General features: G+C 56.0%; 8 protein-coding genes across 8 annotated transcripts; 3 read left to right on the top strand and 5 right to left on the bottom strand.

Moving 5' to 3' along the window:
• Positions 1-594: 594 nt before the first annotated feature.
• N656DRAFT_778216 (Pkinase-domain-containing protein) lies at positions 595-2,763 on the bottom strand. The gene is made up of 5 exons (XM_064814967.1): positions 2,297-2,763; positions 2,080-2,212; positions 1,939-2,005; positions 1,559-1,873; positions 595-1,493 (listed from the first exon to the last, which is right to left on the bottom strand). The coding sequence occupies exons 1-5, from the start codon at positions 2,407-2,409 to the stop codon at positions 880-882; spliced, it is 1,242 nt and encodes a 413-aa protein (XP_064671019.1). The 5' UTR covers positions 2,410-2,763; the 3' UTR covers positions 595-879.
• Positions 2,764-3,509: 746 nt separating this feature from the next.
• N656DRAFT_707705 (phosphotyrosine protein phosphatases I) lies at positions 3,510-4,137 on the bottom strand (the record flags this gene model as incomplete). The annotated part of the gene is made up of 3 exons (XM_064811450.1): positions 3,510-3,779; positions 3,841-3,932; positions 3,999-4,137. 3 exons carry the CDS (start codon positions 4,135-4,137, stop codon positions 3,510-3,512), a joined length of 501 nt encoding a protein of 166 aa, XP_064671020.1.
• Positions 4,138-5,818: 1,681 nt separating this feature from the next.
• Positions 5,819-7,222, top strand: N656DRAFT_788946 (SIS domain-containing protein; the record flags this gene model as incomplete). The annotated part of the gene is made up of 2 exons (XM_064816738.1): positions 5,819-6,733; positions 6,773-7,222. The coding sequence occupies 2 exons, from the start codon at positions 5,819-5,821 to the stop codon at positions 7,220-7,222; spliced, it is 1,365 nt and encodes a 454-aa protein (XP_064671021.1).
• Positions 7,223-7,622: 400 nt separating this feature from the next.
• On the bottom strand, positions 7,623-8,957 carry N656DRAFT_797321 (uncharacterized protein; the record flags this gene model as incomplete). The annotated part of the gene is made up of 1 exon (XM_064817620.1): positions 7,623-8,957. One exon carries the CDS (start codon positions 8,955-8,957, stop codon positions 7,623-7,625), a length of 1,335 nt encoding a protein of 444 aa, XP_064671022.1.
• A 576-nt stretch (positions 8,958-9,533) lies between these two features.
• On the top strand, positions 9,534-11,101 carry N656DRAFT_778224 (N-terminal nucleophile aminohydrolase). Its single transcript, XM_064814968.1, has 4 exons — positions 9,534-9,558; positions 9,626-9,900; positions 9,956-10,168; positions 10,245-11,101. The coding sequence occupies exons 2-4, from the start codon at positions 9,841-9,843 to the stop codon at positions 10,629-10,631; spliced, it is 660 nt and encodes a 219-aa protein (XP_064671023.1). The 5' UTR covers positions 9,534-9,558; positions 9,626-9,840; the 3' UTR covers positions 10,632-11,101.
• A 1,428-nt stretch (positions 11,102-12,529) lies between these two features.
• On the top strand, positions 12,530-13,823 carry N656DRAFT_617885 (uncharacterized protein). Its single transcript, XM_064810333.1, has 4 exons — positions 12,530-12,853; positions 13,019-13,256; positions 13,341-13,506; positions 13,592-13,823. Exons 1-4 carry the CDS (start codon positions 12,841-12,843, stop codon positions 13,721-13,723), a joined length of 549 nt encoding a protein of 182 aa, XP_064671024.1. The 5' UTR covers positions 12,530-12,840; the 3' UTR covers positions 13,724-13,823.
• An 864-nt stretch (positions 13,824-14,687) lies between these two features.
• Positions 14,688-16,084, bottom strand: N656DRAFT_778228 (uncharacterized protein). The gene is made up of 2 exons (XM_064814969.1): positions 15,313-16,084; positions 14,688-14,954 (listed from the first exon to the last, which is right to left on the bottom strand). Exons 1-2 carry the CDS (start codon positions 15,623-15,625, stop codon positions 14,788-14,790), a joined length of 480 nt encoding a protein of 159 aa, XP_064671025.1. The 5' UTR covers positions 15,626-16,084; the 3' UTR covers positions 14,688-14,787.
• Positions 16,085-16,340: 256 nt separating this feature from the next.
• On the bottom strand, positions 16,341-16,859 carry N656DRAFT_767783 (uncharacterized protein; the record flags this gene model as incomplete). The annotated part of the gene is made up of 1 exon (XM_064813580.1): positions 16,341-16,859. One exon carries the CDS (start codon positions 16,857-16,859, stop codon positions 16,341-16,343), a length of 519 nt encoding a protein of 172 aa, XP_064671026.1.
• Positions 16,860-17,574: the final 715 nt, after the last annotated feature.

Below are 17,574 nucleotides of genomic sequence, written 5' to 3' on the forward strand. Positions count from 1 at the left end.
TCAGACGCCCTGCTATTCTTAGACTATCTCGTGCTCAAGAACTTCCCTAGCGGGAGCAAAAATAGCACCGACCTAGACAGGTAGGCTCCAGACTCAATAACGGACACTCCCTCATGTTCAACAAGTATCACATTCCGTTTCCAACATTCGTCCAGGTTGACCAGTCCATCTTCGGTAAGATTCCCAAGCCTGAGGTTGGCCACACCGAACCAGGGACCACTGGCAGCAAGCAAAAAAAAACCACATGGGATTATTACAAGGAACCCAATTGTTTAACAACACCAAACACAAACCCAGAAAACAGGGTACCTCAAAGGATGATACCAGCAATCGGATGCGAATACGACTAACTCACTAGCACTACCTTCCCTCCCCTTAACCACCCAAGCAACGAACCCCGGATCAGTACCATCCCTTAACCAATGCCACGGTACCCAACAAACAACCTAGAAGAACAAAAATATCTTCTCCGGCAAGTGCTATCTAGAACACTACTATCCAATCCAATTCAGCTCAGAAACACTTTCAAACGCTTTTGCTCACACGCTCATCAGCAAACCGCTTCACCCCAGTCCCGTAGAACCCGCACAGCTTCTCATCCGCATACCCACCTAGCCCCGCACCGCCGCCGTTGCCCTCGCCACTACCATCACCACCGTAACCAGGTTTCTCCTCACAATCACCCTTCCAGCGCGAGAAGGCTCTACAAAGCTGGGCGTAAACCCGCCATTTCGACTCGTTCCACGCCCTCTCCAAGCGCAGCCACCTTCTCCGCTTGCGGGTGATGCCCAGCCTGAGCTCCAATCCCTCTCCCTTCCCAGCCAACCTCAGCGCTCCCCCTCCTCGGCTACCCGCAACCTCCTCCTCAGGGGCGATTCCTTATCTGCCTCCGAGCTCGGCCTCCAAGCCCTGCATCTGGTGGCCGTATTCCTCTGGGCGGGGGTCCTCGGCGGTCCACTGGTGTGGGTTGTTGGCGGCGGGAACGGGGACGGGGGCGGCGGGGGCGGGGGCGCCGAATTGGCCGGGGTTTTGGCCAGGTTGGGTGCGGACGAGCTGGCGGAAGCGGAAGACCTCGTCGAGGATCATCTTGCGCATCTCGTCAATGTCCTCGACCACCTCAAACTCAAAGTTGAAGGTGGTCGGGCAGTCGGGCTCGTCGCTGGCGTCGTGCCAGATGGCCAGGTACGGGTGCTCGAGGGCGGCCTCGACGCTGATGCGCCGCGAGGGGTCAAATGCCAGCATGCGGTCGAGCAGGTCGAGCGCGTCCGGGTTGGCGTTGGGGAAGAGCGACGGGAAGGACTTCTTGGCCATGAAAGGCAGGTTCCGCACGTACTCCTGCGCTCTAGGCGAGCCGATGCGGGACAACGTCTCCTCGTTGGGCGTGCCCAGGATGTGCAGGATCTGGTTCAGCTGGTCGACGTAGTCGCGGCCCTTGAAGAATGGGCGCCCGCCGAGTAGCTCGGCAAGAATGCAGCCCACGGACCAGACGTCGACTGTAACGCGGAATGTGGGTTAGCTTGTCAAGCAATGGGTAATGCTAAACGAGGAGGGCACGTACTCGCTTTCGTGTAGTTCTGGAAGCTGAGCATGATTTCGGGCGCGCGGTACCACCTCGTCGCGACGTACTCGGTCATGTACCCTGCATTTTCCTCGGGATCGATCGAGAAGCCCCGCGCGAGGCCGAAATCGGCAATCTTCAGCTCACAATCGGCGTTGACCAGGAGGTTGCCGGGCTTGAGATCGCGGTGCAGCACATTCGCCGAGTGGATGTACTTGAGACCGCAGAGGATCTGGTAGATGAAGGACTGGAAATGGGCATCGGTGAGGGGCTGGCCGGACCGAATGATGGCCGCGAGATCGCATTCCATCAGCTCTGCAAGCGAGTATTGCGGTCAGCAGGCGTTGAGCAAGCCCGGGACAAGGACGGCGGTAATTTACCTTCGTAAAGATATGTCTCGTTGAAGTTGTCCGGCCTAGGAATATCCATGTCGTACAGGCAGGTTATCTACTCGGTCCAGCCGCGCTCAAATGTCAGCATTCGGGCGCAAGAGCCGGAGACAAGGCGCCTGTCCGTCTTACGTTGCGGTGTCCCCTGAAGTGTTGCAGCAGCTTGATCTCGCGCAAGGCACGCTTGGCCAGGATCTTCTTGCTAAAGACATTGGTGACCTTCTTGATGGCGACACCTTCGTTGGTATGGTTATTGACGGCGGCACTAAACGGAGATCCAAGCTCTGATCAGTCCAATTCCTTTGAAGCAATCCAGGGACACCGGTGCAAAAGGCGGGGTGTACGATACCAGACAATGCCATAAGCTCCCTGTCCAAGCTCCTTGGTCACGGTATATCGCTCGTCGACGATGAAGTCTTGGTTGAAGACCTTGAAGATCTTGCGGCCTTGGAGATCAGACATGGCGGAAGTCCTTGGGTGTCTCTCGATCCTAGTGTCTGGCGATGGGTTGGCGTCCTGCCTGGTCCTGGGCTGAAGTTGGGGAAGCGGGTCAAAGGAGGGGCAGATAAGAAGCTCGAAACGCAGCGCAGCAGCACAAAGCTGAAACGGGCAGGCAGCCTCACTATTTAAGTGATCTACTCGAAGGGCACAGCAATGATGAATAAGACAAGCACCAGCACAAAAAAGAGGGTGCGCGGCTGTTTGGCACAGATGAAGCAACTGCGGCAAACAAAAACAAGCTGCGTGATAGGTAGATATGTATTTAACAACTTACAGATCCAAGCCCTTAACCTTGAATCTGCGGCTGGAGGGCGGGAGGGAGGATTTGCAGTGGTGAGTGAGCGAGATGGAGGGGCTCAAGACTGAGGTGGGGTCTGCGCGGGGCCAGAATGCAGTTTCCAGGCTTGTGAGCCGCCCAAAGGTAACAGGGAGCAGAGCCAACGGTCCACTTTGGTGCTGTTGCACACCTCCTGATTGGCGATCTACATTGAACTTGCAGTTGAGACCCCTAACTGCGATTCGATACGCGCGCGACAACCCCTATCACCCAGAGCGAAAAGATCTCAAATCGCAGCAGACCGAGAGAGTCGCAAGCGACATGACCGGCTAAGTTCGGCTTGGACAATACCAACAGTTTCAGTGCAGTCGAGATGGCTCGACGCCACTGCGTGGTTGTCGGTGGTTGTTCCAGGGCTGAAGGGAACGGCAGCATCATTGGGGCCCACCTCCAGCTGCTACGCCTTTCATGGTCGAGGGAATATCCAAGTGTTCTGCCTAACTCGTCTTCCTTGCTACTATTGCACTCTAGCTTTGGATCAAAGCTGAAACGGGAGACATAATATCAGACTAAATCAGTTAATATTGTTCAGCCTGAGATAGCTCAGCGCGTACCTATCTGGCAGGGTGCTGGTCAGGACCGTCAGGGCCCTTGCCTGGCCGTAGGGCTGCAGAAGCTCAGATTGGTATGATGTGGAGCCTCAGAAACCCAGCCTTTTCGCCCTTCGGCTTCCTGTGAGCCATGCGTAATGAACATCGCCAGTGTAACCGACCCCTGACCAATGTCATTGTTCAGGCTGCACATCCGGGAAGACGTCCTTCAGGAAGTTTTTTGAGAACCGTGTTGCCTGCTCATACGCCTTCTCGAAGCCTTGCCTGCCGCCATAGTACGGGTCGCTGATGACCTCGGCCCTGCCGGTTCCCGAGTACTCCCCAAAGAGCATGACCTTGGCCTTACAACCGGGCTTCCTCTGCTGAATGCGCTTGAGATCCTCGAGATTGGATCTATCCATGGCGAAGATGTAGTCAAACCTGTCGAAATCGGATTCCCTGACCTTTCGAGCACAGTCAGGACAGTTGCTCTCTGTCAATCTGAGATGCCACACTGGCTAATACCTTTCGTGCTCTATGAACATAATTTGTAATTCCGTGTGCCTCGAGCGTTGACATGGTCCGGTCATCTGGCTCTTCATCAGTGTGGTAGGCGCCTTGGGTGTTTTGCGAGAGCTGTCAGTAGGCGGAATAAGGGGAAATGGTTTCCTCGAACAACCTACCCGTTCCGCAAGAGTCGATAGTACCTATGAGATCTTTGTACGGTGGTTTCCTTGCAAGCGATTGGAAAACGCCTTCCGCCATGGTCGACCGACAGATATTGCCGAGGCAGACGAAGAGAACAGAGATTTGGTCAGGCATGGTGTCGAGAGTGACTGGCACGCAAAAACAGTAAGAGAAATGAAGCGATGGGATCAGTATGCCCCGTCGAGCCTACCTGAACCAAACGAAAATGCCGATTCAGACCTTTACTACTGCAACCAGCAGCGTGAGGATCATGATAGGAAAATGGATGACAGGAGGCTTGGAGAACGGGGTTAGGGTTGAAGATCGCCTCTGTGTCCCACCGCTCCGACGGAGCACTTGGACCGTGCGCGCCTGCAAATTTACAGAGTCGCACGGTCCATCAACCGCACTCCAGAACTGGTGGACCGTGCGCGTGTGCAAGTTTGCACACGCGCACGGTCCAGCAAGATCGAGTATATATTGAAGGCTCCCCTCCCGCCTCTTCCTCCTCTTCTCTTCTTTTTTCTTCATACTTACCTTGATTGGGTACACCTGGATCAAGAAGCAGGGGTACCAGGGCGATAGGCCTGCATTGCACATCGTGGAGCCCGTCGTCTTGAATTGTCCTTCGGGGCCGTTCCGGTCGAAATTTTTGATGTCTGAATTACCACCTCTTTTTCACTGTGTGCTGGGCCTTGTTGTCTGGCCTTGGGGAAGAAGATGCCCCGGTAGTTTGGCTCAACGTTGAGCGAGCAGGTACACGGAAACATGATGCACGCGAACTTCGTTCAATTATTGTCAAGGACAGAACATATTAGAGTTGATCAGTACGGAGTACAGTTGATAATATTCCTATATGTCCTTGATTTTGACGATTCGTACGCACGTCGGCTTCCTGGGAGAAGTACCAGTACCTAAACGGGTAGACCGTTTGCAATCACGCAAACTTGCGCAAGTGCAAGGGGCCACAAGCCGCATATGTTTCTGCACGTTCGCAAGGCGATGTGCATTTGCCACTTCAACGGCATCCAACGGCCGAACCCCGCCGTTCACCAACTCTAGGATGCCCACCTCCTTTGACTCATTAGCAATCACTATAGGTATCCGGCCGCGAAGTAGACCCAATGAACCAAGCCGATCAATCCGAGATCCGTCCGACCCGCTGAACAGCGCAGACGAAGCAACATGTCTGGCGGTTCCGGCCTGGCAGGACTCCTGCCGCTCCATTCTAGGATCAGCTACGCGATCTTGGGGGGCGAACCCTGAAGATCTCGGTCTGAAGAGGGGTCCAACCTCGACAGCTTCGTTTCTCGCTCCGTCCCCGATGGGTTGCGTAATAAAACATGCCGGCCGTTGCCAGATGTAGGTCTCGATTTCTGGAGGCTTTTGCTTTCGGCTCCATCGGCAAGAAAGCAATGAAGCTTCTTCCTAGGCTCCCATGCCCTTATCAGATCTTATGGCAACTTAGGGCAGGTCGTACTCTGTTCCGATCTCCACTCCCCCTTGCGATTCTCTACCATTTGTAGCAAGTTTTATCCTTACCCGTGATCAGACAGGCGTGTCTGAAATCATCAAGGCTTTCACGTGGCTAATAAACCTACCGAAACGTTGTCGACGGGAATTATTTTGGATACCTGCCGGGAACTCCCGATTCACACTTACAATCTGACCGGCTGACGCACCACTAATACTGGTACTTGAAACCGTCAAGCAGACGGCCAGTTTTGGCGCCGTCTGCGGCCTTAACCCAACCGCTGGCTGCGTCCCGTTGCTTCCAAGTCGGATTAAAAGCAAGGGCACCTTATTAGAGCAAAAAATGGTGGAGCAGCGCACCCATTCTTGCCCTGTGCAAAACAGCGAGGTCTATGTGCTGCGCCAGGTCGGCCCTTCGTTCTCGTCCATACCGCCGCGATCCCCGCCGTCGCCCATAACCCCGGCAGAAGATGACGACCTCTGCACGCCCATCGAGGCCCTGACTCTGGACCAGCCCGCCATCGCCGTCTGCGATAAGAAGCTCGCCATAGAGAATCGTCTGTCCACGGCGGTCCACGTGCTCGCCACCGAGACTGCCGCCCTGCAGAATGTCACCCAGCTGTACTCAACCGACCGGCTCACTCGGGAGGGCTTTAACCGCGCCGTGGACGCCATCACGCGGCGGCAGGGCGACCAAGGGCGCAACGGCAAGGTCGTGGTCATCGGGGTCGGCAAATCCGGCCACATCGCCAAGAAGCTCGTCGCCACCTTCAACAGCCTGGCCATCCAAGCCGTCTTCCTGCACCCGACAGAAGCGCTGCACGGCGACCTGGGCCAGATCTCCCCGCACGACACCTTGCTGCTGATCACCTTCTCGGGCAAGACCCCGGAACTCCTCACCCTCCTCCCGCACCTGGACAGGTCCCTCCCTCTGATCCTGCTCACCGCCCACACCCGGCCCGAGACGTGCGAGCTGGTCCGCCACAGGCCCGACACCATCCTGCTGCCGACGCCCGTGCACGAGCCCGAGACAAAATCGTTCGGCGTCTCGGCGCCCACCACCTCCACCACCGTCGCCCTGACCGTCGGCGACGCCCTAGCCATTGTCGCCTCGCGCGAGCTGCACCCCTCGGTCGGGTCCGTCTTTGCCCGCAACCACCCCGGAGGCGCCATCGGCGCGGCCTTGCGGGGCGGCCGCCGCTCGCGCGAGGATCATGTGCGGTCGCTGGCGGTGCGGCTGGACGAGGTGGCTGATTTGGTCTGGGATGGCGGGGAACGGCAGGGGGAAGTAGGGGAGGGTGAAGGGGAAGGGGAAGCCATTACCGGGGCGGACGTGCTGCGCGCGGGCTACGCCAGTCCGTCTGGCTGGGTGCGACTGCGCTCCTCCTCCTCGTCGTCGTCGCCTGGGCGAGACGACGGCGGGAAGGTGGAAAAGGTGATTCCGCCACGGCGGATCAAGAGGATGAGCAAAGCGGATTTGTCGCGACGGATAGATGACCTGCGCTTGGCGTGGCTCGCTACGCCCAGGAGCGAGTTCATACCCGTCGCGGCCGACACCAGCGTGCAGAGGGCGGCTGAGTGGATTAGAGGGTTGAGAGGGGCTGCTGCTGCCACCACGGATGGTGGTGGTGGAGGTGGTGGTGAAAGGGACCGTGGGCCCTACGGGGAGGATGCGATCGTGGCGGTCATGGACAGGGGGGAGTGTGTTGGTCTGTTGGAGGTGGAGAGGTTGCTTGAGGAGGCTTGACGACGGTGCATTTTAGAGGGGGGATTGGCTGAGATTTGGAACGGTTTGGGAGGCAATCTGATTACCATTGCAATCGGCGTAGCATATGGTTGGGGTTATGAGCAAGGCGTTAAAGGTTCTTTTGGGTTTTGTTGTCTTCTTTGGTGACAGTTTCATGTCAACCTAGAGTCTGTCGACTTAAAGAGTCGGAATCATTGCGACCACAGTCTGCAAGTTCTCACATGGGTTGGATCGCACTTATCTCGGACCGAATCTTTGCCAAGGACGGGATGCGCATGCCACAGCATGTCATTACATGCATGCTTTCAATAGTCGGGAATCGTGTGGTACATATTTGAACATTGGGAACATACATGGCCCCATGCATTCAATGCCGACTCCTGAATTGTCCAAGCAGATATTAATCCTCATCCTCGTCATCATCCGCATCCACGTCTCCGTCCTCGTCCTCATCATCGTCATCGCCCATATCCTCGTCCCCATCCGCATCTCCATCCTCACTGCCACTACTCGCTGACCCGCTCTCTTCGTCTGACTCGGCTGATTCCGAGTCCGAACCTGATGAAGACGAGGACGAGCTGCTACTTGAGCTCGAGGACTCGGCATGGTCCGCATCTGGCGGGGCCTCCATCTCTTCGTCTTCGGATTCGTCGCTCGAGCTACTGCTCTCTTCCGAGTCGCTCTCATATGATTCTGATTCTGAAGAACTGCTGTCATCCACGTCCACGCCGGTCCTCCCTTTGCCCTTCCTTAACCTCCGCCGCTTGGCAGGCTGCTGGGATTCATCCCTCTGCCCAGTCCGGCCAACACTCGCTTCTTCTCGGCCGGATGAAGAAGCGGCAGATGTGGTTGCTACTGTCTCGGTAGAGACCGTCGTATCACTGTCTGATAACTCCTCCAGCACCATCTCGGCACGGATGCGTTTCAGGAGCCGCTGCTTCACTTCCGGGGTGGCCACGCGAAGGACGTATTCTACCTCATCGATGCTGCGTTTGCCATTGGCGTTGCTGGAGGCCCCATTCTGCTGTTGTTGTAATTGTTGTAGAAACCGAGATATTGACTCCTCGTACTCCTTCTGTTTGCTTTCCCTATCCGTGGTCGAGGCAGGGAAGGCTCCAGCCCCTTGCTCCATGTCTTTCTTCTTGATCTCGGCGGCAGTTTCCCGTAGCCTTGTGCGCACAAAGCCTTTGAGGTCTCGGATGTACTCGTAGAAAATAGAAATATCCGACGACGGAATCCTGTCCGGGTCGAAGACGTATTTGATCAGGAGTGTCTGGTGGTTCTTGTTGAACTTCCACGATTCCCGGGCAGTATGCCACTGGCGGAGGTAGTTCAGAGAAGGCCCAAGATCAAAATCGGTTTTGGAAGACTCGCTGGTCTTTTTCCCCTTATTCTTCTTCTTCTTTGCTTTCTTTTTCACGGGTTCCGGCTTGGCGTCCTTTGTGCCATTGGCAAACGAAACCGATTTCTTGAGCGACGATGGTGTCTGCTCTTCTGTCCGTGGCTTCTTATTCGGGGTCTGCACAGCGTTTGGCGGCTGGGATGTCGAGCTCGGGAGCTTTCTTTTGAGCACGCCCGCCGGACTACCGTTTATGCGGCTTTGGGGGGAATGAGAATCTGGCGCAGAGGGCTTTGCATTGGAACCACCCGACGTAGACACGGGGGGTTCGCCAGCTGCAGGTCCCTTGAGCTTGAGGCCCAATCGCTTCCAGGCTGGAACGCGCTGGGTGGACATGGCGACCACGGAAGGAAGAGTAAGAGAAGGAGAGTGGAAGAGAAGGTCGTATGGGGCTACAGCTACGGTGTCCCACAGAAGCAAAAACACGGAAAGCCAAGCAGCGCAAGCCCTAACGTTAAAGGCCCAAATCGTCAATAATGCTGGCGCCCCGAATGGCTTTCCCGTCCCACGGGTTGTGTTCTATTGGGCGACTGCTGCTCTTTTCTGCGTGACGATTGCTGGCCTGCAGCAAATTTCTGCCCAGAAGGTCTTATCAGTGCCCAATGCAAGGGTGCTTGCGCCGATAAGAGCAATTGGACAGCGGGGCACTGCAGTGACGTTGGAAGGCCCGGACCTTAACGGCAACATAATTGGGCGCCTAACATCTGAGGCAGCAGCTTCAGCTCACCTTCAGCCTGCTCTAGGCAAACCGCAGCAACGCGTCAATCGCTAACGAAGCTCCCTTCCCGTCAACCAACGGAGCTCCCGTCTTCCACCTGCGCAACCACTTTTTCCTCAACACTCGAAAATAACGTAGCCACTCAAAGCTATCTGTCCCGCTCGGCTTCGTCTGATACCAGCAATCCATCGATACCCAGATAATCTGTCAGAATGGCGGGTATGGCTAGTTCCCAGCTCCCTGGCCAGCTTTGAGCTCCACTATGACCATCACTAACACCCGCCAGGCAACGCTGGTTACGACCGGCACATCACCATCTTCTCGGAACAAGGGAGATTGTTTCAAGTCGGTACGTCCGAAAGCGATGGGCTAGCGATACTGAGCAGGCGACATGCCGGCGTTTGCCTTGCCTGGTCAGCCAAGCTTGCTCAAGACCGATTATGCTAATAGCCTGGGCTTGTCGCAGAATATGCATTCAAGGCGATTACAGCTGCGAACATCATGTCGATTGGCGTTCGGGGCAAGGACTGTGCCGTGGTTCTGTCTCAGAAGAAGGTGCCGGTAGGTTGCCGCCGATACCTGGCCGCTTCGCGACGCATCTAATCCGTCCAACCAGGATAAACTTATCGATCCCTCCTCAGTCACCCACATCTTCCAGATCTCACCGTCAGTTGGCTGTGTCATGACAGGGTCAATCGCCGATGCGCGGGCCTTTTCGCAGCGAGCCCAGTCCGAAGCCGCCGATTTCAAATACAAGTTTGGTTACGAGATGCCGTGCGATGCCCTGGCAAAGAGGCTCGCGAATATCAGTCAAGTGTATACCCAGCGGGTATGTGGGCAGCATGACGCCACTGTAGAGCTGGCGAGAGATGGAACTGTACATTTGCTGATCATGGTTCTGACAGGCCTACATGCGTCCATACGGTGTCGCAGCGACACTGATATCACTCGATTCTGAATTCGGGCCTCAACTGTTCAAATGCGACCCAGCCGGCTACTATATCGGATATAAGGGCACCGCCGCAGGCCCTAAGCAGCAAGAGGCGCTCAACCATCTCGAGAAAAAGCTGAAGAACAAGGACTGCGCGCCCGGTGATTGGAAGGACGTCGTCGAACTGGCCATCACAACCCTGAGTTCGGTTCTCAGCATGGACTTCAAGAAGACCGAAATCGAGATTGGCATCGTGGGAGGCCCGCGGCCCGATGGCAAGGAAGGGACGTACCCGGGCTTCAGGACGCTGACCGAGGACGAGATCGACGAGAGATTACAGGCCATCGCAGAAAAGGACTGAGACACCGAAAAGGAGAGCCTCTTCGATGGATAGCTGTACTGGCCGGCGCGACCGACCAGCCGTATCACCAGCCGCGCTCGTCTTCGGGCCGTTGAAGTCAATGAGGACGGCTAGAGGGCTGGGATACCACGTTTCGTGAGCTTAATAAGCCTGCATAAGACGTTGCTTGCCTGTCAATATCCATTCTCCTCCCGCCATAGAGTCAACGTGCAGCATGCAGGACAGGGTCTGTAAATAGACCACACCCAATGACAGTGAAACCAGTTCTTCAGACAGCTGCTTGGCTACAGGCAGATTTGGGACGGTGATGGGGATCTGCGCGCCAAATCAGTCTTTGCCTCTCAAAACGAAACCCTGAGACCAAGGTAGTTATGACCGGAGAGGACGATGTCTGCTTACAGGTTTACCTACTCACCACTCAGCTTGGGGACAGATCAGTAGCAGCAACAGTGAGATATCACCATCGGCGGCCGCCGAGCGATGTTACCATAAGCGACTTCTAGTGGGTTCTTAGGCGCTGCAGAGGCTTGAAGTCGAATCTCCTACCGCGATCCAACCATGCACGCCGCAAGGCTTCTCGGAACCTAACCCAGGACTGTGGGATCGGGTTAGGCAAACCAGACTAAGACGCCAAAGTTCAGATGAAGAGGGGTGGGGGAATCGGCATGGCTCGTGAGAGGCTGGATGCGGGTCGTCGAAAGGGCCCTGCACAGCTGACTTGCAGCCTCTTTTGACATCTTGGCAGGGCAAGCTTGTCCACATTTCGAGTGGACCTGGCCCAACGGTAATCGTCTTCGCCGTCACTCTTTGTCGCCGACCTGTCGTCACTAGACAGGTCAATATTCCTAAAATGCCAATTATTGAGGACGAGGACGAGACAAAAGGAGGCCGTTCAACCGTTCATGGAAACATGTCGAAGAATTGGCAACGGTCAATATCGTTGCCCTTCAGCTCGGCCAAAGAGAGGAGTGGTTGTTGTTGAACAGCCATCTGAGGCTGCTATTGGTCGTTGGGGGACCTGAGCCACACAAGCTGCCTCCACGACAGATCTGGATTGGGGTGATGGGTCCTTCGCTGGCGCCGCTGAACTCTCGCCTAACTTTCCCTTTCAGCGATCCCCCTGTCGACACACGCTCTCCACCGCTGCATGGCGTCGTCGATGATGGAGCTCCAAGCCACGAGGAGAGGCTCTTTGGACTCTATTCCCACTCCCCAAGGTCCTCTGTAGCATGCCTCTCGCTCTGATGTGCCGACGCACCTGACCACTTGGAAGCTGCGGCCGTTTGTGCTACTCAGAGACACGCTGCGGCCCCACGGCCAAACTGAGTAAAAGTCCATCCGATACCCACGGCCTTGGAAGACTTTGTCGTTGCAGCGCTGCAGTCGATATGCAAGACTACTGCATGCCCTCCAGCCTGACCAGGGTCCCTTCTTGAAGCACACGGTAGCAGCCGTGGACGTGGATCCCGATGTCTGTCCTCTCTTGCGTCTTGGGTGCAGGCACTTTCTAGTTTCCCGGGTGCGTCGGTGGATTTGTGGTGCCGGTGGTACCGTTGGGTTAAAGGCCTTGCCAGGCTGTTCTCGCATCGGTGGCGTTCGGCTACTCGAGACTGACGCAGGAACGTGTTTTCTCCCTCCTGATATGGCATGGCACCAGCCCACACGTTGCGGGGACGGCTGATACCCGCAGATGATATGTCATCCGGTTGAGATGCAGCAGATTTGTCTACGTGGGTAAGTGTAGGTGCTGCGTCGAGTAGGAGACACGGACCTGGTTGTCGTGTGGGCTCTCCCGAGTCCATCACGCCTCTCCTCCACCACCCGGAGCCCACGGATACGTATCTGTCAGGAGAACTCTGCTCCGGAGTCCTCTCAATTACTCGTCTTCCTTTTTCCCAACGGCTTTAGGGTAGCTACGGGAAGCTCTACAAAAGGAGTTGTGCTTCACCCTTGGAGCATTCACCATGACGACCTTGAGCCCTCACCACTCCTCTACGGAGACTGCCACTCTCTTCTTGGTTCAGCCCTGCCGCTGCTTTATACTTGCATAGACTGCAACTCTCTAGCCTCGCTGCTCTCTTTCCTGCGGCACTGGCCCGCCTTGTATTCTCCGTCTTTCCCTGGCATACCGCGGTCATCGCGATCTTGACCATCCCTCTATACCATTCTCTAGTTTCTCGATCCGTGAAATTGAAGTCGAACAGCCGAAATGGCCGACGGACGTGAGTGCTAGACACCTACCCCCCTTAGGCGCCTTCCCACGCCCCCTTCCCTTCCCCCCTGAGCGAGCCCAACACCGACACAGGCTGGCAAAACTGGCGTTAGCTAAAGACGCCACACAACACCGTTTCCAATGCCGGCTCGGACTAACCCAAAAGCTTGGACAGTCAACGAATACCGCACGGCGCGAGTGGCCGAGCTGCTCTCCGAGTTCCGAACGCTTCAGTACTACATCGCCGCGGCGCCATGCAACCCCCCGGACATGGACGACTACTATACCGAGGGCTGGGCGGCTCTTCGACAGTGCGCCATCGATGGGCAGCACATTCTAAACTGCGGCGCCGACGTCACAGTCCCTCGCACCACCGGCGGGCCGGAGGAGCAGGCAAAAGCCGAGCTGAAGCAGTGCGTCCCTCTCACGACCCTGCTTTCCATCCATCCATCCCCTACGGTGCATCAACTAACCATGCGGGTGCAAAATGTCTCCAGAGTCCATCTTGATGCGTACGCGCGCAGGCACGAGGGCCAAAAGATCTATCTCCGCCAGGCTGCCGCGCAGCGCTGGATCGAATGGCGGGAGCAGATCCTCATGGGCGGCAGGCCCAACTCGGATAATGAGGCACAGCTCAGGAGTTGCGACCAGCAGTTGCGCGCTGTAAGTCTTCATCTCTTCACCTTGTCCAGTGGTAGAACCATCTGAGGAAGAAAGTACTGTTCTTCTAACAAACCTCCTCCAACAGGAACTGGCCAGCATCACTGACGAAGCCATCTACTCGGAGCTGCAAGCATCCGACTTTGCCCTGGGCCGCTGGACGGACGAAGACCCCAGCCTGCGCGCGGTACAGCGCTGGGTGCGGTCCCGCAGACGTTAGACGGGCCGCCGGCGACGGAGTTACGCTCCTCGGATACATTTCCATTCGACCATTATCGAGTTCATCGAGCCTTCAACTGTAATCGTTTACACTTACCTTCTTTCGCTCTTTCTTTTCTCCTTGTTTTGGTCTAGGGACATCATCACATACACGGACGCGGCATGGTTAAAAGTACGGGATCATCATTGGCTACCTAGACATGGAACTATGTGTATTGGCGCGGTCGAGATACCATTGGGAACACACGCATGGGGGAACGGAAGCTTTGGGTTTCTTTTGTGTTCGGTTGTACATATCCAGGGGACGGCGCGGCGGGCACGCTTCGAGTAAACATTTTCAGGGGTTATCATGGACGATACGAGGAACGACAGGACAGAGTACGATACAGTTACGCTAAATAGAGACTGCCTAGCGCAGCAGACATCAATGGCCATTGCATGAATTCAGAGTTCCATTATAGATTGGTGATTCGGACATGGTAGTCTCCTTGGAGGACATATCAACTCAGGGTTTTGTATCGAGGCGGTCACCGTGACTTCCAGCCTGGTTATTATGGTATCCAGACTTGAGTTGGAAAAGCACACTCGGCAGAGTTGGGCTTGGGTTTGGTGGATGGCAGGGGAGGTTGACACCCGTGGGCCTGTGGGGAAACGAGGGCGGGAGGGAAAGAGGGAGGGTATATAGCCATCGTTTCGTCCGAGATATGGCAAGTTAGCCTCACCACAGGATCTCGGTCCTGTGGCCGAGTGGAATATCCAGCTAACTATGAAATTGTTCTGCACGGTTTCGTAGGGCGGGAAGGTCACCAGTTCGAGTCCAGTCTTTGACTGTCCGCAAAGAGCGGTGGCCTTCTCGCCTGAGCTTTATCCCATTTTCTTTTGCCTCGTCGTTGGCCTGAGAAATCCTCATCAATAGAACTTTTTTTCCACATCTCAGCCCAACCATACAATGCATCAAGCCATTACTCCAGTCCAACATGAAGTCTAGAATGAATCACCCCGCCTGCTATGTGTTTTTGCTATGCACACACAGCGCAATGCCTCCAACTGACAGTAGCATCCCGATCATTGTGTCTTGAATCCATCCACATCAGCACCACACCTCGAGCACGACGCGAAGCATGGAAATGAGGGCATACCTCGACTGATGACCTTGCCCTCGACCCACCACTCGCCAATCACGGTAAACAAGAACGCCAATGTATTCACAATGGGCACCGTAAGACTCAGCTCTACACGCGAACGGATTGTCAACAACAGCCCTCCCCTAGGCATCACCGCGGCCGTTACTACTAGTAGTGGGAGTAGTAGGAGTACGGCAGACCAAGAGGCGGCAGAACAACCACACTCCCAGGACGATTCAACTGGGTGGAAGGTGGGCAGAGGGGGTTAACCATGAAATCCCCACCAACCAACCAACACCATTCGCACCACGCGCGTGGTTTGGTACAAGTACAGGCAGGGCAGGACGGCAGGGAGAGCAAACCACGACAATACCCAAGTCCCAAGCAAAAAAGAGTACAGCAACCGTGACTCCAGATCGCAAGGTAAGGTAGCAAGAAACAAAACAAAAAAAAAAAAAGAACGTACCAGCCTTCCCAACAAGCAAAAAGAACCACACACTCCCCGTGAGGTTGAGCACAAGCGGCACGGCATAGCGCGGGTTGCGGAGCAGCGCGACAACGGCGATCACGGCGCCATAGACGCGCCGTTTCCACCAACTCTGTTGCACGGACTCCGACTCAAGCAGCGCTGCGTGCGCCGGGGACGGCCCGGGATGGTCACGTGCCGCATGCCGGATGAAGGGTGTTGTTAAACCCCAGGCGAGGCCGACCAGGATGAAGGAGAGGATGTAATTTATTGCTGGGGGGTGCGGTGGGCGGTCCGGTTCCAAATCCATCATGGTGCTAGGTACCGGAGGTTGGTTATGGCCTTGTTTGGTTAGTGGGCGGAACTTAATTCAGACGGGAGTTCCAAGTTCCAAGTTCCAAATTGAAGGCACTACTACTGGCATGTAGAGTGTGCACAATACGGTCGGTGGTGATACTTCGTACGGTCAGGGTTCGAGTCGTTGAGGGTTGCCAGAGAAAGGCGTTGGGTGGAACTGAGTGGGTACGTATGTACCTCACACTAATGCAACCGGCAACAGCCCTAACGTCGGCGGGGATTTTTGGGCCGAACGGCGGTGGTGGATGGAGTGAGAGTTTTGCCACAGCCGGCTGCTTCGGTGGATCTCGGATTCGGATTGGTCCCGATCGGATACCGGAGTCAAAACTGCAACTAACGTTAGTTACAGCAGCTGATGACGGCGGCCTCCCGCTTTTCCCTTGGCTGGATTGAAGCGGTGAAAAACAGCTTGAGGGAGTTACGGATACTTTAGTGTGGAATCAGAAGCTGGGAGCTGAAACGTAACCTGTAAGGTGCCAGCCCTGTCGAAAGGAGCGACGGGACCGCCCGAGGCGGTGACGCAACCCGGAACAGGACGGGGACCCGCTAAAATGAAAGGAGCGGGAATTTTGTAACTTTTCCGCTTCCTAGATTTTTCAGTCCTCTGCGCAACCTCGAATTGATGAGATTGGCGGGATTGGATTCCATTCAATACTGCCGCCCTTGCTAATCTACAAAAGCCCATGCACCCCCAAAGCCTCACGAAACTTTTCGGCCGACAACTCGGACGACACAACCACGTACACATCGTAGCGCGTCGCGTTGAGCGAGTGGACCTTGCACAGGCCCTTGGCAAAAAACCCCCCCGCACGCGCCAGGTACTCGGTGAGGTCGCAGCTCGCGCCGCCCGCGCCCGCCTTGGCGAGCACGAGGAACTGGTCGCGCCGGCCCGTGCACAGCTGGTTCTGCCAGTAGACCGATACCGACGGCGGTCCCCCCCGGAACGGGCCCGTGTGTGGTTTGACCTCGCCCGTCGACAGGTCGAGGTACTTGCCGTCGACTATCGGGTAGCCGTCGGCGGTCCAGAGCTGCTTGATCCGCCGGCGGTTCGGGCTTCCATCGTTTCCATCCCCATCCCCGGCGCTGTCGGGGAGTTGGGTGGTGGTGGCGGCGGCGGCGGCGGCGGAGAGAGGGTCGTCGTCTGTGCCGGTGCCTTCAAGTTGCGGGTTGGTGTTGGTGCTAAGGTCCATGGCGGCTTGTTTTGTAGGGGTGCTTCCTTTCTTTGGGGACAGGCAGTGCCTACTGCCGGGTGCCGTGTGTCGAGCTGATACAAGAGGCTGTTGTCTGCGCGTGCCTGTTTACTACTCCAGGGAAGTGTAGGCCTCGAGGAAGTATGCTTTGGTTGCCAAAGTGCTGATGCCAGTATTCTATGACGGAGAAGGGACTGACCGAGCTTGGGCAGAATGCGAGACGACAAAGTCGTAGACTAGGTTCTCAAGTCAAGAAAGGGTCACACGTGGGGGACCGGCCTCCACCTTTCAATGGGCTTGGGAGCAATACTGTTGGGGCATTCAGTGTTGAGCCCCAACATTCAACGCCACCTCCTTTAGACTCCCGTTGGAGGGTATTCAACCGGCCGCTTGTCTGCCTGGACTCTGGAGCAGGCGGCCCGTTGTCCGGAAGTATGTGACAGCAGACTACCTACACGGGATGTGGCCGGTTTCCCGCGGACGTGACATATGCGACAATCGTACCTCCGCCCCCAGCAGTGTCACATCCTTACCAGGTACCTAGTATGTTAGTCTCCCAACTTCAGAATGCCTTTGTATTCCCTGAATGGCCAACTCCCCTAGTTCCAATCCGCAATACAGCATCATCAGGGCAGTCAAACATGTATAGAGCTTTGTCGTGCTGGCTGGGTTCCTCAAGCTCACCTCGTCCGTCTCCTCAGCAGTCAGCAATCTC

The sequence above is a fragment of the Canariomyces notabilis genome (genome assembly GCF_033297395.1).
Source record: "Canariomyces notabilis strain CBS 508.74 unplaced genomic scaffold N656scaffold_8, whole genome shotgun sequence".
Lineage (NCBI taxonomy): Eukaryota > Fungi > Ascomycota > Sordariomycetes > Sordariales > Chaetomiaceae > Canariomyces > Canariomyces notabilis.